General features: G+C 49.9%; 1 protein-coding gene across 5 annotated transcripts in view; it reads right to left on the reverse strand.

Moving 5' to 3' along the window:
* The window catches only part of CD276 (CD276 molecule), a 96,349-nt gene that overhangs the window by 21,422 nt on the left and 47,954 nt on the right, over window positions 1-26,973 (reverse strand). For all 5 annotated transcript variants that reach the window (XM_084642312.1, XM_084642315.1, XM_084642314.1 and 2 more), the window contains exons 3-5: window positions 18,028-18,378; window positions 16,238-16,534; window positions 5,517-5,657 (exon numbers count right to left, since the gene is read on the reverse strand). In XM_084642312.1, coding sequence (XP_084498438.1) covers window positions 5,517-5,657; window positions 16,238-16,534; window positions 18,028-18,378 — 789 coding nt within the window. The remainder of the gene's footprint in view (window positions 1-5,516; window positions 5,658-16,237; window positions 16,535-18,027; window positions 18,379-26,973) is intronic.

Raw genomic sequence — 26,973 nt, forward strand, 5'->3', positions numbered from 1 at the left:
GTATCATTATCTCCATTTTACAGATGGAGAAACTGAGGCCCGGGGAAGTGAAGTGACTGGCCCAAGATCACCCAACTAACCAGTAGCAGAGGTACAAACAGAACACAGGTCTTCCCAGTCCTGTGCTCCATCCCTAAGGCTCACCTCAAGTCAGGGCAGAGCCCAGCACCCAAGAGCCTGAACTCCCAGTCTAAAGAACCCAGTATGTCATTTACAGAACCCATCACTGCTGGGTGATTTTCCCTGGTCCATTTAGAGCAGGGAATCGGTGCTGGAGCATAGGAAATACACACCTTGCTTCCACTCTCTGTGCCTTTATTCAGTTCTCTGCTGAGTTCATGGCAGAGGATTAAGGAGGCGGTAGAAGAATTCTTAGATTATTTTGCCAGTTTTTATGGACATTTAAACATTTTCACAGATTTTATTGATGGGCAATTCCCCCCCTTCCATCCCTGGTTTCTTTTTTTTCCCCCCTCTCTCCTTTTTGCGACAGGCTGTGAATTTATCTACAACCCAGATGGCACTGGGACTAGAAGTTAGCATCATTTATAATATTAAACCAGTTCCTCCACTCCACTTCCCTCCCACAGTAGTACCCCTTTGCACAAACACAAACCTGCACAAAACTGCATCTGTTCCATTCAATGTAGCAGGTGCCTGGGTGCAGCAGCCAGTATGGGTTGTAGGTAAACCTGCTATTGAAAGTGCTAGTTAGTGTATGTGTATTTACCATGGCCTTCTAGTGGCTGGAGGCCTAAAGAAGATAAAAGCCCTACTGCTCGTGCCAGCAGCTGTTTTCACTCCAGTGTGCTGGGTTCTGTCTGCAATGCTGCATGCATGTGGCGGCGCAGACAGCTTAGGGGTCTGTAGGGATGCAGCTACTCAAACATGGCAGCCCTCCAGCACTGCTACTTTCCAGGGAAATTCTGGCTGTGTTAACTTCCGAGGCATGATGCCATTTTTGGAAGCCAGAGAGCCATACAGAGGGGCTCACCCTGAGACTTCTCTGTACCTTGGCAACATTCCATTGCTATTGATTGAAAGGGCCATTCATCAGTGCCAGGAGCCTTGATATTCAAATTGCCTTGTGTCTGGGCCACATGGAAGGCAGCAAGCCTGAGGCCCTCTCACAATGCACTCCTTGACTGTGAGAAGGCAGGGGTCTGCGCCAGGTAAGCATCCTGCTCTCCTGGTACCCTGGAGGATTCTCGGGTGTTTCAGTCCCCTGCTGTGCTGCAGTCCCCAGCACTCCCTTCTGCAAACCACAGGATCCTGTCTGGGTCCAGCAGCCTGAATTCAATAGCAGTACAAATGAGCCCCCTTTCTTCTCTCCCACATGGGGGCACTGCACCTGGCCATTCAATGGGCATGTCTAGACAGCAATCAAGATGTGTGATTGCAACATGTGTAGACAGACCCAAGCTGGCTTTGATCCAGCAGTAAAGCTATGGCAGCTGGACTTAGCCCTGCCCCTGCAGGACCCTGAGCTTTGATCAAGCTAGCCTGGGTATCCCTACACATGCTGCAGTCACATGTCCGGAGAGCAGCAGAGACACACAAGGCGCAGAGAGTGTTGTGGGCAGGCCCATATCTGTAGTATGGGCCTCCCTCCCGTGGTACTGCAATATCAGCACAGGCAACACATTGGCTAGGGCTACCAGACAAACCCCTGAGACTTTGCAACACAAACCCAGCAGCCACAACCATCCCTATGTACACATGGGCTCCTTGATCTTCTGTCACCTCCCGCTGATAGATGGCACAGGGTTCTTGGACTGGCCTGCCTCGTTCTCACCCCTTGCCCCCAGGCGTGCAGCCCAACAGAGGGTTGATCCAGCAGAATGCAGCTCATCTGCAAGTGTTTCCTTCCCCCACCGTGAGATGATGGTGATTGCGAAAGCAATCAGTACCAGGTGGGGGAAGAAAGACACTTCAAAAGCAAGCGGGACTGGAGTTGGGAGGCTGCACCCCTCTGGCACAGCTGGGTCCCCCAGAGGGGGGCACTAGCCCCTCCCGTGGGGGGTAAGGAAAGCAGAGCCACATGCCATAGGCTAGTTCAAATGAGTTAGGGGGTGCTGGAGGCACACAGGAGCTCAATAGGCCATTAGCTCTCCATGGAGCCAGGTACAAGGCAGGCCGGCACTATGGCAACCTTCCCATACCCAGCTCCGCCAGGGCGCTCAAACCTCCAGCCGCAGCTCAGGTGGCTGGCACAGTAGAGGGACCAGTGCTGCGATGCGCTGGCCCCAGGACTGGAACAGCAGGGCGTGTGCAGACTAGGGCAGAGAGGGTGGGGTTCCAGGGCACAGGCAGGAGGTACAGTGTGCGAGTTTGAGCAGCACCGGCCTGAACAGACCCCATATTGCTCACATTTAAGTTCACTAAATTCACTCTAACCCAGGCTCCTGCCGGAAGCTGCCTGCAAACCTCCTGCCCGCCCAGAGGGCGGTGAGAGCCCTTGGGGTACGTTCCTGGACAGAGCCTTGCTGAAATCAGGCAGCAGTGAAACACACATGGACATCTCGCTATTGGTACCTCCCCATTGGCCATGTCACAGGTCTGGGGATCGTGGAGCTAGCGGCTTACGACCATCCATCAAGCAGAGTGGGAGAATTTCACACCTAACACCCTACTGCCTCTCACTTAGCAAAACCCTCACAGCTCTGCTCCAAGCTGGGCTGCCACATAAACACCCCTCTATCGTCTCCAGCATACAGGGCTTCTCACCATTGGCAGAGCCTTTCCCCCTACACTGACACAATTAGAGGCCTTTGAGTGGTAAAGTTTCCCCCAGGCACTGTGTGCATACTGCATTCTCCACCGCCCTCAGCTGCCTGCAGCAGGGCGAATTCCCTGGAGCTGGGCTCATCCTTAGAGGTGTAGGTAGTGGTGGTCATCCATAGTTCAGGAGGTTTTCTCCACCCAGTCAATAACATTTGGAATAACCAGCTCCTCCCAGGCCAGCAACATCAAAACTGCCCTCAGCAGGGAAGTCACAGCCAGGGAGATGGGCATCAGATCTGCCAGAAGCCCAGCATCTTCCTCCCCAAAGTGCTTCAAGCACGCCAGGACAAAGGGAGTGGAAACTGCCTACATCTCCCAAGCAGCAGAATCGCTGAGCCCATTGAATTCAGAGGGACTCAAGCCCGTGCATAAGTGCTACCCTGAATTGGGCCCTGTCATAAATATAAAGGGAAGGGTAAACACCTTTAAAATCCCTCCTGGCCAGAGGAAAAACCCTTTCACCTGTAAAGGGTTAAGAAGCTAGGATAACCTTGCTGGCACCTGACCAAAATGACCAATGAGGAGACAAGATACTTTCAAAGCTGGAGGGGGGGGGAAACAAAGGTTCTCTCTGTCTGTGTGAGGCTTTTGCCGGGAACAGAAAGGAATGGAGTCTTAGAACTTAGTAAGTAATCTAGCTAGATATGCCTTAGATTCTGTTTTGTTTAAATGGCTGATAAAATAAGCTGTGCTGAATGGAATGTATATTCCTTTTTTTGTGTCTTTTTGTAACTTAAGGTTTTGCCGAGAGGGACTCTCAACGTTTTGAATCTGATTACTCTGAAAGGTATTTACCATCCTGATTTTACAGAGGTGATTCTTTTACTTTTTCTTCAATTAAAATTCTTCTTTTAAAAACCTGATTGCTTTTTCATTGTTCTTAAGATCCAAAGGTTTGGGTCTGTGTTCACGTATGCAAATTGGTGAGGATTTTTATCAAGCCTTCCCCAGGAAAGGGGGTGTAGGGTTTGGGAGGATTCTGGGGGGAAAGATGTTTCCAAGTGGGCTCTTTCCCTGTTATATATTTGTTAGACGCTTGGTGGTGGCAGCAATAAAGTCCAAGGGCAAAAGGTAAAATAGTTTGTACCTTGGGGAAGTTTTAATCTAAGCTGGTAAAAATAAGCTTGGGGGTTTTCATGCAGGTCCCCACATCTGTACCCTAGAGTTCAGAGTTGGGAAGGAACCTTGACATGGTGGAAGCAGTGGGATTAACTTGAAATTATTTTGAGATTTTTTGAACAAGAAGCACAGATTTTAAAAAGGGATTTTTTTTTGCCTTTGGGCTGCTGGAAAGCAGGTTTTCAGCTGAAAGCAGTTAAGAGTTTTTTTTTTTTTGTCTCTGCTTGGGGTCCAGAGCAGAGACAAAAGGGAATTGTCTTTTGTGAGCTGGAGTTTTCTCTACCAAAAGGCAGGGTAGTTAACCTCCTGCAGGGAAATTCACAAGTCTTCACAGACCTGAAGAAGATTTTTTTTACCTAAGAGCAACTAGAGGGGTTTTCTGTCTATTTGCCTGTAGACAAAGGTGTTAGGGTTTTTTTTAAGGATTTTTCTGTAGGCTGACCATCACTGTCAGAGAACATAGGTATCTGGTTACAGCACAGCAAAATTTTACAAGCTAAGTTTTTTGTTTGTTTTATTTCTAACTCTCGGGTGTAGAAATAGTTAAAAATAGAGAGGCAAACATGACAGAGCCCAAAACAGAAACAGCCAAAGAGGCTGCCCACAGGAGAGCTATGGAGGCAAAGGAAAAAGAAATGGAGGAAAAGGAAAAAGAGAGGAAGCATACCCTGGAGATAGAGAAGGCAAAGGCTCAGCAGAATAGCAATCCTTCTCCAGGTACCATTTCACATCCCAGGAAGTTCCCCACCTACAAGGCAGGCGATGATACCGAGGCCTTCTTAGAAAACTTCAAAAGGGCCTGCCTTGGGTATAGCATCTCTACAGACCAATACATGGTAGAGCTGAGGCCGCAGCTCAGTGGACCCTTAGCTGAGGTGGCGGCTGAAATGCCTAAGGAACACATGAACAAGTATGAATTGTTTAAAACCAAGGCGAGAGTCAGAATGGGGCTAACACCCGAGGATTCCCGTCGGCGGATCAGAGCCCTAAGATGGAAACCAGACATGTCATTTACCCGACATGCCTACCACATTAACCAAGGGGTACTGGCAGGTACCGCTAGATGAATCCGCCAAGGAAAAGTCAGCCTTCACCACACAGGTCGGGCTGTATGAATTTAATGTATTCCCTCTCGGGCTGCGGAATGCACCCGCCACCTTCCAAAGACTTGTAGATGGTCTCCTAGTGGGATTAGGAGAATATGCAGTCGCCTACCTTGACGATGTGGCCATATTTTCAGATTCCTGGGCAGAACACCTGGAACATCTACAAAAAGTCTTCCAGGGGGGAGGGATAGCTCAGGGGTTTGAGCATTAGCCTGCTTAAACCAGGGTTGAGAGTTCAATCCTTGAGGGGGCCATTTACGGATCTGGGACAAAAATTGGGGATTGGCCCTGCTTTGAGCAGGGGGTTGGACTAGATGACCTCCTGTGGTCCCTTCCAACCCTGATATTCTATAAGGGAGGCAGGACTAACTGTTAAGGCTGAGAACCTTGACAGGCCCTCCGGGCTCGGAGCAGACAGACTCTGAGAATTCACACCCTCGCCATACACACACACACACACGAGAGAGAGAGAGAGAGAGCGAGCACGCCAGGCTCTGGGCTCCTTACCGGCATTCTCTTCCTCTTCCTTGCAGCTCTGGCGAATTTTCTTCCGGCACACGTAAGCCAGGGCGCCCAGTAGCCCCAAGATGCAGATAGCGAGTCCCACGGTCACCCAGAGAGCCACGGCAGGGAAGGTGAGGTGCTGGCCTTCAGAGAGAAAAACAGAAATGCCACCATGGTCAGTGCTGCTGCTACAGAGAGAGAGGGAGCACATCCCAGAGGAATGCCAAAAGCTATGCCCTGGCTCCTTGCTCCCCTCCTATGGGAAGGGCGTTTGGTGGGACAGAGACACTGAGGGGCTCTTTGTCCTGTGTCTCCCCCATTAGCAAGGTACTAGAGCACACACTGAACTGCAAGCTGGGGAGCACTGCCACTGCCTTCAATGGGACAACTCACGTGCTTGGAGTTAGGCATGTACTGAGTCAATGCCTGAGTGCATCAAGGGAGATGATCCCAGGCCAGTGCCCGGGGGGATCTCAGTGGCCCCACAGAGCTCAGGAGCTATCGCAGTCCCCCTTGCTGCGGCGATGGGCAGCCCGCAAAAAGGTGGAGCTGGCTCAGTGGGGATGACACAGCCCTAAGTCAGGGTTCATCTCCGAGTCTCGGAGTGTGCAGAGCAGAGTGGGAAATCTGACCAGAACAGGTGGCCTTCCAGCACCTCCTGCTTCCGGGAAGCCAGCCCAGCTATGGACACCTCAGAAATAGAGTGATGGGAGCTTTGGGGTAAATATGGGGGAGTCTGATTTTATCACCCATTCCTACCCTGCTCTGCCACGAGGGGGCGAGGCTAGCTGATGCGCAGAGTACTAAGGAAAAAGGCAGTCAGTTCAGAGGGTCTCCTCTCCCCACGGCAGAGGGTGTTTTAGGTGGGTTAGGCTGACTTCCTCCGCCAGTTACTTGCATTTCAGACTACCTCAGTCAAACACAATAACTGGTGCAAAAACACTCCCACCATGGGGTCACGGGTGCACATATTACACAGAATGTGGATGGCCGCCAGGCCTGCAGCTGACTCATTCAGCTGAGAGATCTTGAACCAAGCCAAAAGGAGAGAACGAGTCACTCCCAAAAATATGTAGCAATTAAAAAAAAAAAAAAAAAAAAGTGTGTGAGAACTGCGGTTCTCAAAAAGCCATTCAAAACCACCTGGTTTCTAAGTTCTCTCAGTCACTGCTTTGTGCAGCCTCGGTGTAATGTTTTATGCGAAATAGCCTAATTTGCATAATCACAAATAATTTGCTTATAACCATAAACTTCAGCACAAAAGGAAAATCTGCATGGGTTTAATAATGTTGAAAAGCGTTGGCTCAGCAGCCCTGGTGAATGAAGCGCCCCGCCAGCTAGTTGCAGGGAAAATGCTTTCTCGATGTGAGAGCTAGGATGGCCCAGTGGTTAGGGAGATCTGGAGATCTGGGATCAAGTTGCTGCTCTCCCATCATCATCCTGTGTGACCCTGAGCAAGTCACTCTCTCTCTGTGCCTCGGTTTCCCCATCTGTACAATGAGAACAGCCCTGCCTCCCAGGGATGCTAAAGTTTCTGAGGTGTTCCAATGACTGGTACTTGGCTGTCCCCCATTACCATAAGACCCCATCCTGCCAGCTTAGCTAAATGCCATTTGCCTGAGCAGTGGGTGTAGCCTGAACTAATACTGAAAATGGCTTAATTGCAAAAGTACCGTAAAGACGAAAGTGTGTACAATTGAGATCAAAGCCAGGCCCAGCTGTTGGTGCTGACCGTGGGTTAGTCCTGCCTATGGTTGCAGCTAAAAACTCTTCAGAGCAGGATTGGTCCAAACTGCTAACAACAAGAAGGGGGAGTTGCTCCTGGTACAGCCAAGACCTAAACTATCCTAAGAGTGAGTGAAGATGAGAAGGCAGAGGCGGATGTGTGTCTGTATAAATTAGATAGAGGAAAGCTGTTTGCTGTGACAGTACTTTAACCACAGTTCATGCTACTGGGTTAATATGTTTAACTTTCTCTCTTCAGAGTTCATTAAATAGTATTTAGATGAACACACTCTAGCTCTCAGCATAGCAGAGGAAGAGAGACTGCAGTGCATCCTACAGGATATGCTGCATGTTCTGGTGAAGTTTGCTGGGGAAGATAGTGTGAGGATTGGTCCCGTTATTTAGAATATGCTACAAGTGCCTCACCATCAGCAATCATCTGCAAAGATGCTTCTCAGAACTGCTAAATTTCCTCATTCCATCCCATATGGCTGAAGTGGGCTTTAAGTGAGGCAGCATGGCCTAGTGGATAGAGTATCAACTAGCACTCAGGAGAGTTGGGTTCTAGTCCCAGCTCTGCCACTGGCCTGCTGCCTGAATTTAGGCTTCACCGCCCTGTACCTCAGTTTCCCCATCTATAAAATGGAGCCAATTCTCACCTCCCTCAAGATCTACAGGGGAAAAGGGCTTTGTGAGAGCTAGGTATTATTACAGGGTGCCTTGGCCTTGTGCCCATGGTGATGGGGCTTTAGAGTTAGATTAGCTAGTGGTAGATCAGGTGACTGCTTGTCAAACTAGGCCAGCTGCAGCCTCTCAGCCATCTCAACAGCACCTGTAGAACCATGTGGTGCTCTCAGGCCATTTGGATCTTTGGATGTTCTAACTGCCACCTTCCACCATGGTTCTGGATGCAGCAGGCAACGCAGGAAAGCAGCTGGTTGAGTCACTCCATAAAACACTTCATCAACCTTTAAATAATTATACTAATACATTCAGATCAAACGCCGATCTGTCTCATGTTAGGAGTCTGGAGAGGAGACTCAGGTGCTGCTTCATCCTTCCCCTGCAATCTAACTCAGCAGTGAGTGATAGGAGCAGGCACGGCACGTTCCCACCAAAGGTTCAGAGGTATTCACGCACGTCCTGGCATGCACCTCAGTGGGTCACCCATGCCACCCATGGGCTGGGGGTGGTATCTGGCCACGGAAACTAAGCTGGGGCATACACAAAAGCAGCGGACGTGTTGTTCCTTGACTTTAGCAAAGCTTTTGACACAGTCTCCCACAGGATTCTTGCCAGCAAGTTAAAGAAGTATAGGCTGGACGAATGGATTATAAGGTGGATAGAAAGTTGGCTAGATTGTCAGGCTCAACGGGTAGTGATCAATGGCTCCATGTCTAGTTGGCAGCCGGTATCAAATGGAGTGACCCAAGGGTCGGTCCTAGGGCCGGTTTTGTTCAATATCTTTGTTAATGATCTGGAGGATGGTGTGGATTGCACCCTCAGCAAGTTTGCAGATGACACTCAACTGGGAAGAGGGTACACTGGAGGGTAGGGATAGGATACAGAGGGCCCTAGACAAATTAGAGGATTGGGCCAAAAGAAATCTGATGAGGTTCAACAAGGACAAGTGTAGAGTCTTGCACTTAGGACTGAAGAATCCCATGCACCGCTACAGACTAGGGACCGAATGGCTAGGCAGCAGTTCTGCAGAAAAGGACCTAGGGGTTACAGTGGACGAGAAGCTGGATATGAGTCAACAATGTGCCCTTGTTGCCAAGAAGGCCAATGGCATTTTGGGATGTATAAGTAGGGGAACTGCCAGCAGATCGAGGGACGTGATCATTCCCCTCTATTCGACATTGGTGAGGCCTCATCTGGAGTACTATGTCCAGTTTTGGGCCCCACACTACAAGAAGGATATGGAAAAATTGGAAAGCGTCCAGCGGAGGGCAACAAAAATGATTAGGGGACTGGAACATATGACTTATGAGGAGAGGCTGAGGGAACTGGGATTGTTTAGTCTGCGGAAGAGAAGAATGAGGGGGGATTGGATAGCTGCTTTCAACTACCTGAAAGGGAGTTCCAAAGAGGATGGCTCTAGACTGTTCTCAGTGGTAGCAGATGACAGAACAAGGAGTGTGGTCTCAAGTTGCAGTGGGGGAGGTTTAGGTTGGATATTAGGAAAAACTTTTTCACTAGGAGGGTGGTGAAACACTGGAATGTGTTACCTAGGGAGGTGGTGGAATCTTCTTCCTTTGAAGTTTTTAAGGTCAGGCTTGACAAAGCCCTGGCTGGGATGATTTAGTTGGGGCTTGGTCCTGCTTTGAGCAGGGGGTTGGACTAGATGACCTCCTGAGGTCCCTTCCAACCCTGATATTCTATAATTCTATGATCTACGGGGGGAAGGGAGGAATTGAGCTAGAGGTGCTGTTATGGTACAGCATTGGCCCAAATACTGTAGCAACTCTACAGCCTGTGTAATATGTTGGCTAAGCGGACTGCTCCCTCTAGCAGCTGGTCCAAACAGAAGATAAAAAGCTGCCTACTAGTGCAGTTTTTCTTTTAGCTCAGGTAGCAGAGGCCTGTGCTTATAGTGCCAAAGGTCCCAAGTTCAAAGCCTGCTGACAACCCATGATATGGGGATGTTACACAAAGTGGAAGTGTTTGGGCTACTCCTGAATAATAAACAGCTCACTGGGTTTGTTTTAAATAAAGGAAGATGCAGACCTGGGCACCAGTCCTTCAGAGGCAGCCAAGTAGTAAATAAATAGGCAGATTCTTTTTTTCATCCATTTTGTCTTCAAATTCCTTGATCATCAGGAGTAGCTTTGGTCATAAGAGATCTGGATTTTGTTTGAGGAATGAGAATACAGGAGTACCTCTGGTTACACGAGCTGGGATTAAAAACAAAAAGGCCCATCAATCCTCAGGCTTCAGGGAAACAGCCAATCGCCCTTAGGGATCAGGAAGGGATTTCTTCCCATGGCTCTGCAGGGTATCGCACAAGCAGGTCAATTACAGTGGCTTGCACGTATCTGGCACTGGCCGCTGCTGAAGAAAGGAGAGTGGAGTATATAGGACACATGTACGTATGGTCCCGCCCCAGGAAAGCCTGCTACCTCTGCTGCCGCCACAAAGGACCTGAAGCAAACCCAACACCGGTCTCCCCTACACATACACACACCCCTCTTGCCCAGGAAACAAAACTGGAGCAAATGAGTTTACATTTACATGGTAATTTGCCCAGCAATTAGTTCTGTGGTGCAAGGTTGCTCTGCTGGGAGGGAGGAGAAAAAAAAGCTGGGTACAATGCCAGAGCAGCACAACAGGACACACATCAAATGCATGAGACACAGAGCAAGGGCTGCCAGCCAGCTACAGAAAACGCTGGTCAGTTCTGATTCCCAGAGTCCTGCCCCGGAGCCTGCTGGAGGAGAAGAGAATCCTGGACTTGAGCATTGGACACAGGATGTGGGGGAGTAAATGCCATATCATTATTTTGCCCATTGGACAAACACATGGAGGTGGCAACTCCATTAGGAAAGTACCACGACTCCCAAGGGAAACCTCAAGTGGGCTGCACATGATGAATGGCAATGGATTCAACAGTGAGTCTGTTACACAACCGACTGTTGTGTGCTCTACTGAGAACATACCAACCAAGCTTTCTCTCCAGACATAGAATTCTGTTGTCCAGGGTCTGCAGAGAGAGAATCCAGGGTACAGGCTGAGCAGTCTGAGGGTGGAACTCTAGTGGCAGGCAGACCGGACAGCAGCGTCAAGGGGATGTGTCTGCATAGTGCAGATAACTTCATGAGCCCAGAGATTTGCCATGGCCTGTCTTATTGCAGGAGAACTTTCATCTGGGAAGTTCTGTTCAAAGGAGACAAGCCTTGGGACTCCGTCTAGCTCTGCAATGGGTTGGCCAACAAGCTGCACACTTGCTTTAGTAGGTTGGCCTTGCTCAAGAGAAATGAGTTTGCGAATCTTACTGGGGAAGGGGAGAGGATTAAAGAGCGATAAACAGCGGTGTTCAAACCCATATAGAAAATTGCATGACTGGGGCAGTTATAGCCCTATCCACTCACATTCCTTTAGTGCTCTAAGAGGAAGTGCTGAAAGTCTGGGAAGATACATGTTCTTCACAACCAGTGGTGCCCATTATTCTTATAAATATTCCACTCTGAGCCTAGAATTTCCCTCAACTGAGTGGTAGACAGCAGGAGTCCAGGATCTTGCAGATCAGCTTCTCAGTAGAAGAGAAATCAGTTATGTGAAATCCGGGTAAATTCTAAGTGTAATTTTTTTATTTACCTGTACATCAGCCCCTCAGAATCTCAGCTCAGCACCAATGTTTGGTTCCCAGAGGGCCATGCTGCCTCAGGAATTAACTCTCAGAGATCAAGGCACACAGAAATCTCTCCTAACGCTCACACAGCTCCCTCTTCACAAGACACTGACTCTACCCAGAATCTCACCTCACCAAAATCTAGCAACAACACAGCATATCTTCCCAAGGCATGTTCCAAGACTTTTTCTCACAAGAAAAAGACTTGGATAACTATAACAGCACCACCTGGTCCTCCCTGAAATAAGCTTATCCACTTCGGCCAGCCTATACAGCAGGCCCCTGGGGAGGACAAATAGTCTGTATCCTCCCTCTTTCTCTTCACATGTCAGGATTCTGGGACCTTTACCCGGCAGGCTCTGCCACCCAAGCCAAGAAGCAGCAGGCTGGAGCTATTGGAATGATATGTGACCACCCACACTCAGGTACCAGACTGAAGCCAGACACCACAGGCGTATGTTTGGCGCTGAGAGGAGGCAACAGCACTCCAGCTTGAGACTTATCGACTCAGTAAGCAGAACGACCATCTCAGCGAGTGCTCTTCAGTACACGTCCACCCTTCTCCGGCAGAGGACATATGCTGGATCTTAGTCAGCACGGCATCACTCCCATGCTCAACCCATGTAACTACACTGAAATCACAGCTTACCACAGCTGGATAAGATTCCATTAGTGCTCTGCAAGGAGTGTTGTCTAGCGCTCACCCATCTCTGCCCTCCCCACGCGTTCCCCTGGGACATTCAGCATTGGTCTGGGACCCGGGGAATGCAGTTCCCTGGTGCCACTTGAGCCCACCACCTCTATTCCTCTAGTGGTGGTGCCTAGCACTAGCTGTGTCTGTATGGAAGAAATCCTGGTCCTCCATCCTCCGCCCAGCATCTGCACAGCAGTGCTTAGCTTGCTGGAAGGAGCGCCATGAATCTAGCCAAAAGCTTTATGCTCCACCGGGGACCCTCTTTCACATCCCAGCAAGTGGTGTACCAAGGATAATTAAGCACTAAATTAATGTTACCGATAAGTGTGCAAGGTTATAAAGATCTCCAAGGCAGCTATAAAAGCAGAGCTAGCAAGGACAATTGGAAGCCCTTTATAACCCAGCTGCGAGCTAGTCACCTGCGCAACTGAGACAGGCCCATAAAGTATTTTACTGAGAAGTCGAACTTCTCCTGCCAGCTCAGCTTCCACGAAACGGAGCCTGGGACCCACCTGGGTCCCGTTGCATACAATGGGAGCGGCTCTGCCCGGGGCCAGAACTGGGCAGAGATTTCAAGCACCCCCTTTACCAATGGAGTAGCTGAGGTAGTTCAATCATGCAGCAGGAACACAAAGGGCAGAAAATGACCCAGGACGAGTAGCCAACCCAGGACGCCTGGCTACTTCCAGACCAAATTCACTCCGTTCTCCTTGCTTTCCTCTTTAAAATGGAGCATGAACATCCCCAATCTCCCCAGAGTCTGGACTATCTAGGCACTAATGAGAGGGGGAGGGGAGCTGACCACAGAGCAGGGGAACACGACAGGTGTCCAGGAGAAGGGGAGCAAGATTCCTCCAAGAAAACAGGAGGAGGGTGGAAGAGCAAAGCCACATGAACGTTCCCCTCTGCCCTCCCAGAGCTGGGGTTGAGCCCTGCTCCCTCTTCAGGGATGGCAGGGGACAGTGGGGCAGCCAGCACCGTCTGCACCCCAGAGCAGCCTGACCCATCGCTCTAGGTGAAGCACACCACACAAATTGCACCCCTACACCCGTTTCCTCAGGAGTCGTGTCCCCCAGCAGCAGCAGCTGGATGGGTGGACTGTGTGTTTTGGAGAGGAAAGGGGACCGGAAGGGGTGCCAAGCAGGACTGTAGGGCTGGGTGAATTTCATCGAGGGGGCTGAGGGGCACCGATTATGTCTCAGGGCGGTAAAGGGCTGAGCCACAGCACAACCCATGGCTGGACAAGAGAGACCCAAGTGGAACAGAGGGTCTGGCTGGACTGTTGCCTATCTCCCCTTCAGATGGGGTCCCTAGTCCCTGGGGAAGGTTAGTGCTGCCCCGTGGTCTGAGGTCTGGGGGAAGGTGTGGCTGTTACAGCTCTGCCGACCAAGGAACTCTGCGTGCCCAGATGGCTCTAACCCTCCCAGCACTGCTGCTCTCCTTTGCCAGTCCTCCTTCGGCTAAGGGCTGCGGACGGTGGCCACTCTCCTTAGGTCCCTCAGGCTCACAATACCACAGTCATGATCCGTGCTTCATGTGTCCTGGGCCTGGCTCGTGCCCATTACGCTGCAGTAAGAAGAGCTGCTCTGCCATGGGCTGTCTTGCAGCCAGTCAGTCTCACCCAGCTGGGTGGAGGGAGTGGCACATGTGTAACCTGCTGACCCACTCAGCGCGGCACTCTTATCCCCTCTAGCTGGGGCTGGGCCCATACACAGGTTAAGCCTGCTGCAGCCTAGGCTGACAGCTCGGATTTGGCTCAAGTAGTAGAAGGTCACGCTTTAAGATCCAGCATCCACACCCCAGGTGTAAGCCCCACTGCAGACAACCTGCGCAGGGCACAGGCACTGCAAGTGATGGCCTGTATGGGGAACTAGTCTGCAACCTTGGTATTATCAGTTGCCAGTCTCCTTGAGCGAGCCCTGACTGTGCTCCCTTGGCAGCCCCAGCTGTGACAATTCTTTATTTATCGAGCCAGCAGAGCAAGACACTTTCAGAGGGAAGTGGCTAAGTTGAACAATGCTCTTACGGTGCAGAACCTCCTGTACAATAAACAGTGTTTAATAAACTGGGCCTGTTTATATTTATGATCTGTTTTCTCAACTCCCTCCTCCTCCTCGCTCAGTCATCAAGTGGAGGAAACAGCACTGAACAATCAGCCATCAACAATCCAGTGGTGCCACTGACAGCCTGTAGGAATCAAACTGCCAGCATATTAGCTGAACGGAACTACCCAGGAACTTCACCAGGACATGAAAAAAGAAAAGAGTACTTGTGGCACCTTAGAGACTAACCAATTTATTTGAGCATGAGTTTTCGTGAGCTACAGCTCATTTCATCGGATGCATACCGTGGAAACTGCAGAAGACATTATATACACACACAGACCATGAAACAATACCTCCTCCCACCCCACTGTCCATCTATTACCAGCAGGACAGTGGGGTGGGAGGAGGTATTGTTTCATGGTCTGTGTGTGTATATAATGTCTTCTGCAGTTTCCACGGTATGCATCCGATGAAGTGAGCTGTAGCTCACGAAAGCTCATGCTCAAATAAATTGGTTAGTCTCTAAGGTGCCACAAGTACTCCTTTTCTTTTTGCAAATATAGACTAACACGGCTGTTACTCTGAAACCAGGACATGAGTTACACTGGAAAACGGTAGGCTCCTGGTTGGAAGGATTACTGTAATTATAGGTATATTTGTAACCCAGGAATAGCAGAGATTTGCTCAGGGAAGTTACTTATTAGGATGGTTAGTGGAAACTTAACAGTAATCTTACAGCCCCAAGGCTCCCAGTGTGCTCTGTGGTGAACACATAGGGATCACTACAGCTACCTCTAGGGTGGAACACACCAACTCTTTAACAGCTCACAGCTGCACAACAGTGTAAGAAAAAGAGTGGAAAAACACCTTACTCTATTGAAACATACTGAGGTGATTTAGGTTGGTGGAATGTAACTGCCTGAGTTGAGATCTATGCAGAATGCTGGGGCTTTACTAATAGGATCTTTAATGATCTCATGCAGTCAGGACCTCTATTTCCATTTCAGCTGGGACTGCATCTCTGGCAGCATAGCACCCCCTGGTGCCATGCTGGGCACTAGCTCCATGCTGACTCAGAGAGAAGAGCACCACCTACCAAACCATGCACATCACATCCCCTCGCTCCCAGGCGTCCCCTGGAGGTCTGTCATACAAGCAGCTAGCAGGACTGCAGACAGAGTAGAGATGCACATGGAGGCGAGGAGCCAGATTCTCCAGCAGCATATAGGGGCAAGGGAGAACTCCCAGCATAAGCAGCCCCACACTACCACACTCCTCAGGCCCCAGTGTTGGTGGCATGCCAGGAGTAGGAGAGAACGCAGGGATTTGGGGCTGCTGAGCAGTGCAGGGGAGGCTGCCATAAGACCAACCCTCTGGGCTACTCCAAGTTACGGTGAAGGTTGCTTCTGTCCCTGCAGCAGCCCAGAGTGCAGGCGATGTGAAGCCACCTTTGCCCCCCTGCTCCTCCCAGGCTGCACCTTCCAAGCGGGGTGTCTTCCACAGGCCAGCATCTGCCCCTCTATGGACGCAGGTGTCCAGCTGGTGGAATGATTTGTCATGCACTCCCCTTGACTCGGCCCAAGGTCCCCCTGAAGCGTGGCACATCAGAGAGACTCAGATCAGCCAGTGAGGGCCAGATTCCTGCAGCATGGCGTGGAGGCCAGGAAGAGGCCAAGAAGCCAAAGGAAAGACAGGAAGACAGCTGCCTAGGCAAGCTCTGGGCCCCTTGACAGGCTGGGCTGGTGTCTAGGGGGAAGATTTGGCTCAGACCTCGTTTTCCAGGACCACCGTCACCCTTCTCTAGGTTTTATCTGGGAGGCCAAAGCTCCAGACTGAGGATCTGAGTTCTGGATGCCCAGGGCTGTTGGGCAGTAGGCCCATCCCCGCCATAACGCCCTGCCCGGCTCACCAGTGATGGTAACGGAGGCGTGGGTCTCCTGCTGCAGCACGGGGTTCCGCACCAGGCAGGAGTAGGTGCTGTTGGGCTCCAGCACCACCTGGAGGACACTCTGCACGTCAAAGAGCCCTTCCTCATTGGCCACCTGGGAGGTGGTGACATTCTCTGTGATGTTGTTGCCCTGGCCATCCTGCCAGAGTACCGTGGCCGCAGGGTAGCCGCGGAAGGCATGGCAGGTCACTGTCACTAGGTCCCCTGGCTTCAGGTTCTTGCTGGGCTCCAGGTTCAAGTTGGGCTTGGAATACAAAGCTGAAAAGGAGAGGAGAGCCGGTATGATGCAATGGAAGTTAGTCAGCTGGCCAGAGATGGGCACTGATGAATAATGCAAGGTCATTTCCCCTTCCTCCCCCATGGCCTTCTCACCCCATAGTTATCACACCACTGGGACCCAGGGCACCATTCCCACCCCACCCCTTCCCTGCGCCTCAGAAATACAGCAAAGGGCATGCTAGAATAACTTTCCCACAATGCTCTCGGCTGGGAGGCCATGGAGAAGCTGACCCACGGAGCTGGAGATGGGGGAGGGAGCTGCAGATGCCCCAGATAGCTTAACAGCCTGCCAGGCAAAACACTGAGCTGTGCAGAAACACCCCACAAAGTGCAACCCCTCTGCGCCCTCTTGCTGGGCATTGGTTTGGCTCATGGCGTCTAACCCCCAACCCAATATACATGACACCTATTCACTCTAATGGGACCTGGGGGCTGAGAACGTACCCCCTCTCCCCTCCCCATAGCGTGTTTCTGTGGACAGCAAACAGCATCTAGCACATCAGAGGCCAGGGTGAGCCAAGGGGGACTGGCAGGCTGGGGCCATCCCTTCACATGCTCCAGGCTGGGCGGCATCAACGACCCAGCTGCTGTGACTGCATCCCCATGAGGGCTAACTGCACTGGGCCGGCTACAGGATTTTGGTGCAGTGGGGAGGTCTAGGTTGGATATTGGGAAACACTGTTTTACTAGGAGGGTGGTGAAGCACTGGAATGGGTTACCTAGGGAGGTGGTGGAATCTCCATCCTTAGAGGTTTTTAAGGCCTGGCTTGACAAAGCCTTGGCTGGGATGATTTAGTTGGTGTTGGTCCTGCTTTGAGCAGGGGGTTGGACTAAATGACCTCCTAAGGTCTCTTCCAACCCTAATATTCTATGATTCTGTGGTGCAGTTGTTTAGCCGAGCTCCACAATGGATTCCTGGGGCTAGCAGCTTTCCCTAGGGGAGGGAGGTCAGGCAGGCTATCCAGATAATTTAAATTGTCCCCATCCCCACAGCATCTGAGAGGGGCTCTCCAGGGCAGGGGAGTACAGCGGGACGGGGTAGAGATGGGCCCAAATTGCCAAAGTAGGGGAGCCCCATGTCTAACCCTTCCCAGACTTGGGGAGGTTGGATTTCGGGTTCAAGCTCAGCCCTTATTGAAAGAGAGAATCACAAAACTCAGCTCAGGACCCTGAACCCTCCTAGCCCCCACCCACCCATGGTTGGGCTCTGGGTCAGGCAAGAGGGGAAAGAGACAGGAACCGTGTAGGAAAACAGGGGAAGGGATGGAGCGGGAGAGCGGGGGGGGGGGGGGGGGACTATGGAGAGCAGGACAGCAGGTGCTGTGGGAGGGCAGTGGGTGAGGGGATGAGACACTAGATTGCAGGGCGAACCTGGGGTAAGCCCCAAGTGAGCATGGCTCTGCCAGGGGGACATGAGGGGCTGGGCCTGCCCAGGTGTCTCTCCATAGCCAGCACCTCCTCCCGTCTCTCACCGGCCACCTGTAGCGTCACCGCCGCGCTGCTGTAGCTATGGACCCGGACAAAGCAGGTGAAGCTGCCCTCATCGGAGATCTGCACCCGCCGCAGCAGCAGCGAGACATTGCCCCGGGGCAGCTCCTCGTAGAAGAGGGCCGTGCGGTTGACATAGCCGCTGCCCTGGTCAGCCAGCTGGTCCCGCCCACTGGCAAAGCTGTGCACCAACCGCTTGGTGTCCGTCAGCTGCCAGATGAGGCTGAGCTCGGCCAGGCTGAAGCTGGTGTCAGGCAAGAAAGAGCAGTGGAGGACGGTGTCCCGACCAAAGAGGGCGATCACAGGGTCATCGGGTACCCGGATATCCACTGAGCCTGGGGGCAGAGGAGAAAAAGGCAAACAGCAGTGAGACACCGCTAAAAACACTGCCATGGCACAGCCCCTCCCAGCTCACGGCACCATACAAAACAAGGCCAGAAGCAGAAGGCCCCTGGACAAGGGGGTAACCTCAGCCTAGCTTTCCCTTCCCCTAGACTGGGAGGGGGCCTCTGGGGAGGTCGGGCTTTACCCCCCAGGACCAAAGTGCTGAGGTGCCTTTCCATTTCCTTCTCTGCACTGGAGTCAACAGGCGCTACCCACACCTGGGTTTTGCAGGATAGTGCTGCATATACAGACACAACCATTATGGCCACCTCTGGGGAGGAACATGGCAGCTGCCTGGCAACAGAACATAGCAGTTTAGGGCAGGAAGCAAAGGAGCACTCTGAACCCAGCTGGCACTGCTGGAGGGATTTGAGGAAGGCAAACTACAGTTAGAATTTGGCCAGGACACTACAGGTTAACAAGCCTGCCTCTTCTGATCCTTAATGATCACAGTGGTCAGGATGTGAGCTCTCACCCAACAGCACAGCCTCCCCTGCTGCTGGCCAGAGCTGGCTGTCAGGGAAGAGTGCCCCCTATTGATTCACCGGCACTCTGTCCTGCAGCGCTCTGTTTTACTTGCAGGTCTCCCATCCCAGCAATGACCCAGCCAACCCTGCTTAGCTTGTGGGAGCTCTCAGGAATACAGCTCACACTGGTGTGATTGCAGAGAAAGCACCATTAAATCACAGCATCCATACCAAGTCCCTTTGGGTTAGGGCATGCCAGAGCTGAGCCAACACAGCCTGCTGCAGCAAGAGCCAGTCTCAGCAGGCATCACAGAATAGGCACCCACATCTGCACCACTGCTGCCCTCAGCTGGCCACCACCACTAACTGAACCCTCTTCCAATGGCAGAGACCCATGGATGGCGCTGCCCAAGGGGAATCGCAGGGTACGGATCAGCTACCCAAGCCTAGAGGGGACCTTCTGCTCTGCTCAGCTCAGCATTGGTGCAGGGTATTCATGGCTGTAACTTCTGCCTGGGCAATGTGCCTGTAAGTCAACCCACACCTTCCTGCCAGCTCTGCGATATTGTTAGCAGCATGCCCTACAGCAAACAAACATCCTCTGCTGAAATCCTCTTCCATTTAGGTCTTTCATCGCCACAGGGTGCAGCCATCCTGAAAGAGTAATTCAGCATTACTAACGAGGGCAGCGGTCTCCTTTTATACCCAGGGCTCCTGCCTTGGCTGTAACAGGAAGGGGCTAGCAGGAAAAAAGAGTCTCCACATATTTTACCCTTGGCTGTGTCTCTGCTGTCAGAGGAATCTGGAGACCAAGCTGACGTTAGCATCCTGTACCGGATGTTATACCAACAAAGATTCAACCCAATTGCTAAAGTGACAATAGAGGTATCAGTCCCAAAACATTATTATTGATATTCCACCAATGCCCAGTGGCTCTAGCTGAGATCAGGACCCCATTGTGCTAGGTGCTGTACAATCACATAGTGAGACAGTCCCTGCCCCAAAGGGCTTACAAGCTAAAGAAACAAGAGACAAAGGGTGGGAGAGGAAACTGAGGCACAGAGCAGGGATATGACTTGTCCATGGTCACCTAGCAGGTCAATGGCAGAGCTGAGAGGAGAGCCCATATCTCCCAAGTGCCAGGACAGTCCTTAGGCACCAGCTATCTTTGGGCATTTAGGGGAACATTCTCAATGACCCATGTTCTCTCAGTGAAGGGTGCATGAATGTGCATGTGTACACACACACGCACGCATGCTCTATGCTTTGCTCTAAAGAAGCAACTTGATTCTGGAGGAACACACTGTTCTTTTCAACTCTATTGCCACCATTCCAGAACTAACATGACATTTCCCGTCTGTTCTCTGTGGATCTCTTTCCCCTCCCACGATCTCATTCAGACAACAGACAGTGACACAGCCCTGTGCATGTATCCCCACAGGAAGGAGTCATTCTGAATCTGACTTTAATGGCCCTGACCGTACTGCCTCAGGATGAATGTAATTTTGTACATTTCATCACTCTGCCAGTTTCCTGTCTTGTGGGGTCTGAGTTAGATGCCCATCTACTTCAACCAGCTTCACAGGTGCAACCATTCCCTGCCTCTGCAATTCTCCCAGCTGCCTTTCTCTGGCCTCCTGCCCAGCTCAGGGGCAGGGCGAGCCTGCACAAATGGCACTTGCCCACCGCATGCAGCTCTGCCAGCACAGCTTTTACCAACATTCCCGTTTCAAATATGGATTGACAGAAAACAGAGAGATGGGGAGAAAGAGGGATTTAGAAAATATCCGGATATGAACGAGGCCTGATCTATACTCCAGAGTTAGGTCGACATAAGACAGCTTACATAGACCTAACTCTGGAAGCGTCTACTCTACAATGTCGCTCCCGCCGATGTAACTCACCTGCTACGCCAACTTAATAACTCCACCTCTACGAGAGGAATAGCGTTTAGGTCGACATAGTTAGATCGATGCAGCATCAGCGTAGACACTGCATTACTTATGTCAATTTTAGTGGCCTCCAACAGGTGTCCCGCAATACCCCACACTGCCAGTCTGGTCACCGTTTCGAACTCTGCTGCCCAGCTGCCCTTTTAAAGCCCCATACATTTTTGAAATTCCATTTCCTGTTTGGTCGTCATGGATAGTTCACATAGCAACTGCCCAGTTGACCCTGCTGGCTCCATACAGCAAACATGTTCCTGCCTGGGCTACACAGGAGGAGGGGGATCTCCTAGGTCTGTGGGGAAAAGAGGCTGTTCTGGCATGGCTCTAATCCAGCAGTAGAAACAGCGACATATAATGAGCAGATCGCCCCAGGGAAAAGGACTACAACAGGAACCCACAGCAGTGCTGTGTGAAAGTCAAGGAGCTGTGGCAGGCATACCAGAAGGCAAGGGAGGCAATCACTCTGGTGCAGAGCTGCAGACATGCCGCTTCTATAAGGAGCTGCGTGCCATCCTTGGCAGCAACCCCAAGTTCCCCATGGATACTTTGGGGGAGCTGGAGACACAGGCCCCTGCAATGCACAGTGAGCAGGAGATGTTGGGTCAGGAAGAGGAGGAGGAGAAGTATGGGGGACAGGCAACCAGGGAATCCAGTGGGGTGGCCAGCCAGGACTTCTTTCTGATGCCACAACAGTCGAGCCAGTCCCTGCCATCCAGCACCAGCAAGCCAGATGCAGGGGAAGGAACCTCTGGTAAGTATGCAGTTTGCTTTGATATCGCAGGGACACATCTGTTCATTTACTATTTTTTGATCAGGCAACAAGAGGTAGTGAAATAAACAGTGGAGGTAGAGTTACTGTCTGCTTCTCATTCCCCTGTACAGTTAGGCAAAGGGGGCCCTGTGAAATAGTTTGTTTATGCGCACTGGGATGTCCCATGAATCCTCCACAGAGATCTCCAGGAAACTTTCTTGGAGGTGGTTTGCAATCCTCTGCCGAAGGTGTATGGGAGGGTGCTGTCTGTCCTACTGCAGTGGAAGAAACAACTTTCCCGCACCACTCAGCAATTACTTCAGCAGGCACCATTGCAGCACACAGGCTAGCAGCACGCAGACCCAGCCTGCAGCCGGACGTGTGCAGGACCTGTTCCCTTTCAGCCTCTGTTACCCTCAGGAGTGAGCTATCAGCTAAAATCACCACCGCCTGTGGAAAACGGTGCCAGTGTTCGGTTCAGTTGCTGTATCTGCATCCACTGATCCCTATGTGCTCCCCGACCCTTACTGTCCCAAATTAACCGCTCCACCAGGCAGTACTCACCATGGCTGGGACTACTGCCGTGCTCTATGAATCCCAAAGGGAAGTGAGAATGTAGTGCTTGTAACGTGTGTGAATCAAGGGGAGTGAATACACTCACAATAGTACCTCCGTGCATTATGTCTTTTGCAGATGGAAATGTGGCCTTGAGATCCCTCCATCCACATCAGCAGAGCGGCTCAGCAAGATAAAGAGCAGAAGAAAGAGGACACAGGACAACATGTTCCAAGAGATCCTGCAAGCTCTGATGCTGCAGATACCAAGCAGAGGGCTTGGAGGAGCTGCCTTGCAAACAGAATGGAAAGGGAGAGTGTGGAGAGCAGAAACGCATATCAAAAGGACAGAGACTCAGCAGGACATGATAGCACTTTTCAATGACATGTTGGAGACTCTTACAGACCTTCAGGTGGAAAGTCTGGCTGAGTTTAGAAAGAGGTTCGAGCAGATTATGGTGCAAAGGCATGAGGTATCTGAAGGGAAAAGCTCAGACTTGCAGATGGAAGCAGGACTGAGGAATTCTGAGGGGAGACTGGGTGAGGAAAGTGGTCAGTGGAAGCATGTGACTAAAAGAACCAGGCAGAGAAAAAGAAGGGCGAGTGAACGAGAAATAGAGCTCAAGAACCGGTTTGCAGAGTTGGAAAATGACGAAGGGGCTCAGCAGGTAGTCATTGAAGGTGGAAGGGCAAGGAAGAAGAGAAGAAGGGCTAGTCCTATAGGAAAAGGGGGAAGAGTCAATGGAGACCACACCAAATATGAGCCCCAGGAGGATACAGGATGGGTTGAAGAGGATTACAAGGGAGAATAGGAATGTAAAGAACTTGCAGCCAGAGGGAACAGGGGATAGACTGGAGAATAGCACCGCCACCAGGAAAAGGCAGGTCTATGTGATCGGGGACTCTTTGCTGAGAAGAATAGACAGGCCTGTAATCAGAGCTGATCCAGAGAATAGAAGGGTGTGCTGTCTTCCAGGTGCTAAGACAGGGGATGTAGACCTGAGGTTGAAAAGGATCCTAAAGGGAGCAGGAAAGAATCTCCTAATTATCCTTCATGTGGGAACAAATGATATGGCTAGATTCTCGCTGGAAAGTATTAAGGGATACTATGCTAGGCTGGGGAAGACGCTTAAGGAAATCGAGGCTCAAATGATCTTTAGTGGGATTCTGCTTGTTTCTAGAGAAGGGCAACAAAGGTGTGACAAGATTATGACCATCAACAGATGGCTTAGGCAGTGGTGCTATAAGGAGGGCTTTGGGATGTATGGCCACTGGGAGGCATTCACGGACAGAGAACAGTTCTCTCTCGGACTTCATCTGAGTAGGGAAGGAAATAGACTTCTAGGATGGAGGCTGGCACAACTGATTAAGAGAGCTTTAAACTAGGAATTTGGGGGAGATGGCTGGGAGATGTCCAGGTAATCTCCACGCCGGATTTTAGCATTGAGAAGGAAGAAAACGAAGTAAGAAAGGATACAGCCGTGGGTAGGAGATGTGTAGATAAGGAGGAAGGGTAGTGTGGATACCAGTCTAGTAGGTTATACTGGCTGTAGAATGACCATGCCTAATAGGGTACAGAATGTGAGCGAGGCCAAACAGCAAAAATTAAGATGTTTGTACACCAATACGAGGAGCCTACGTAACAAAATGGAGGAACTAGAGCTACTGGTGCAGGAAGTGAAACCAGATATTATAGGGATAGCAGAAACATGGTGGAATAGTCGTCATGACTGGAGTACAGGTATTGAAGGGTATGTGCTGTTTAGGAAAGACAGAAATAAAGATAAAGGTGGTGGAGTAGCATCGTATATCAATGGAGGTAGAATGTAAAGAAATAAGAAGCGATGGAATGGATAAGACAGAGTCTGTCTGGGCAAAAATTACATTGGGGAAGAAAACTACGAGAGCCTCCCCTGGGATAGTGCTTGGGGTGTGCTATAGACCGCCGGGACCTAATCTGGATATGGATAGAGCCCTCTTTAATGTTTTTAATCAAGTAAATACTAATGGAAACTGCGTTATCATGGGAGACTTTAACTTCCCAGATATAGACTGGAGGAGGAGTGCTAGTAATAATAATAGGGCTCAGATTTTCCTAGATGTGATAGCTGATGGATTCCTCCATCAAGTAGTTGCTGAACCGACTAGAGGGGATGCCATTTTAGATTTGGTTTTGGTGAGTAGTGAGGACCTCATAGAAGAAATGGTTGTAGGGGACAATCTTGGTTCAAGTGATCATGAGCTAATTCAGTTCAAACTGAATGGAAGGATTAACAAAAATAAAAACCCCTAGTTACAGATTTATTTCAAAAGGGCTGACTTTCAAAAATTAAGGAAATTAGTTAGGGAAGTGGATTGGATTGAAGAACTTATGGATCTAAGGGCTGATGAGGCCTGGGATTACTTTAAATCAAAGCTGCAGAAGCTATCGGAAGCCTGCATCCCAAGAAAGGGGAAAAAAATCATAGGCAGGAGTTGTAGACCAAGCTGGATGAGCAAGCATCTCAGAGAGGTGATTAAGAAAAAGCAGAAAGCCTACAAGGAGTGAAAGATGGGAGGGATCAACAAGGAAAGCTACCTTATTGAGGTCAGAACATGTAGGGATAAAGTGAGAGAGGCTAAAAGTCAAGTAGAGTTGGACCTTGCAAAGGGAATTAAAACCAATAGTAAAAGGTTCTATAGCCATATAAATAAGAAGAAAACAAAGAAAGAAGAAGTGGGACACTGAGGATGGAGTGGAGGTCAAGGATAATCTAGGCATGGCCCAATATCTAAACAAATACTTTACCTCAGTCTTTAATAAGGCTAAAGAGGATCTTAGGGATAATGGTAGCATGACAAATGGGAATGAAGATATGGAAGTAGATATTACCACATCTCAGGTAGAAGCGAAACTCGGACAGCTTAATGGGACTAAATCGGGGGTCCCAGATAATCTTCATCCAAGAATATTAAAGGAATTGGCACATGGAATTGCAAGCCCATTAGCAAGAATTTTTAATGAATCTGTAAACTCAGGGGTTGTACCGTATGATTGGAGAATTGCTAACATAGTTCCTATTTTTAAGAAAGGGAAAAAAAGTGATCCGGGTAACTACAGGCCTGTTAGTTTGACATCTGTAGTATGCAAGGTCTTGGAAAAAATTTTGAAGGAGAAAGGAGTTAAGGACATTGAGGTCAATGGTAAATGGGACAAAATACAACATGGTTTTACAAAAGGTAGATCGTGCCAAACCAACCTGATCTCCTTCTTTGAGAAAGTAACAGATTTTTTAGACAAAGGAAACGCAGTGGATCTAATTTACCTAGATTTCAGTTAGGCGTTTGATATGGTGCCACATGGGGAATTACTAGTTAAATTGGAAAAGATGGGGATCAATATGAAAATTGAAAGGTGGATAACGAATTGGTTAACAGGGAGACTACAGAGGGTCCTACTGAAAGGTGAACTGTCAGGCTGGAGGGAGGTTACCAGTGGAGTTCCTCAGGGATCGGTTTTGGGACCAATCTTATTTAATCTTTTTATTACTGACCTCGGCACAAAAACTGGGAGTGTGCTAATAAAGTTTGCGGATGATACAAAGCTGGGAGGTATTGCCAATTTAGAGAAGGACCGGGATATCATACAGGAAGATTTGAATGACCTTGTAAACTGGAGTAATAGTAATAGGATGAAATTTAATAGTGAGAAGTGTAAGGTTACGCATTTAGGGATTAATAACAAGAATTTTAGTTATAAGCTGGGGACGCATCAATTAGAAGTAATAGAGGAGGAGAAGGACCTCGGAGTATTGGATGACCACAGGATGACTATGAGCCGCCAATGTGATATGGCCGTGAAAAAAGCTAATGCGGTCTTGGGATGCATCAGGCGAGGTATTTCCAGTAGAGATAAGGAGGTTTTAGTACCGTTATACAAGGCACTGGTGAGACCTCACCTGGAATACTGTGTGCAGTTCTGGTCTCCCATGTTTAAGAAGGATGAATTCAAACTGGAACAGGTACAGAGAAGGGCTACTAGGATGATCTGAGGAATGGAAAGCCTGTCTTATGAAAGGAGACTCAAGGAGCTTGGCTTGTTTAGCCTAATTAAAAGAAGGTGGAGGGGAGATATGATCGCTCTCTATAAATAGATCAGAGGGATAACTACCGGAGAGGGAAAGGAATTCTTTAAGCTCAGTACCAATGTGGACACAAGAACAAATGGATATAAACTGGTCATTGGGAAGTTTAGACTTGAAATTAGACAAAGGTTTCAAACCATCAGAGGAGTGAACTTTTAGAATAGCCTTCCAAGGGAAGCAGTGGGGGCAAAAGACCTATCTGGCTTTAAGATTAAACTTGATAAGTTTATGGAGGAGATAGTATGATGGGATAACATGATTTTGGTAATTAATTAATCTTTAAATATTCATGGTAAATAGGCCTAATGGCCTGTGATGGGATGTTAGATGGGGTGGGATCTGAGTTACTACAGAAAATTCTTTCCTGGGTATCTGGCTGGTGAATCTTGCCCACATGCTCAGGGTTCAGCTGATCGCCATATTTGGGGTCGGGAAGGAATTTTCCTCCAGGGCAGATTGGAAGAGGCCCTGGAGGTTTTTTGCCTTCCTCTGCAGTGTGGGGCACGGGTCACTTGCTGGAGGATTCTCTGCTCCTTGAAGTCTTTAAACCACGATTTGAGGACTTCAATAGCTCAGACATAGGTGAGAGGTTTTTTGCAGGAGTGGGTGGGTGAGATTCTGTGGCCTGCGTTGTGCAGGAGGTCGGACTAGATGATCATAATGGTCCCTTCTGACCTTAGTATCTATGAATCTAAGCCATC

The sequence above is a fragment of the Lepidochelys olivacea genome, assembly GCF_965140295.1.
Source record: "Lepidochelys olivacea isolate rLepOli2 genome assembly, chromosome: 10".
Lineage (NCBI taxonomy): Eukaryota > Metazoa > Chordata > Testudines > Cheloniidae > Lepidochelys > Lepidochelys olivacea.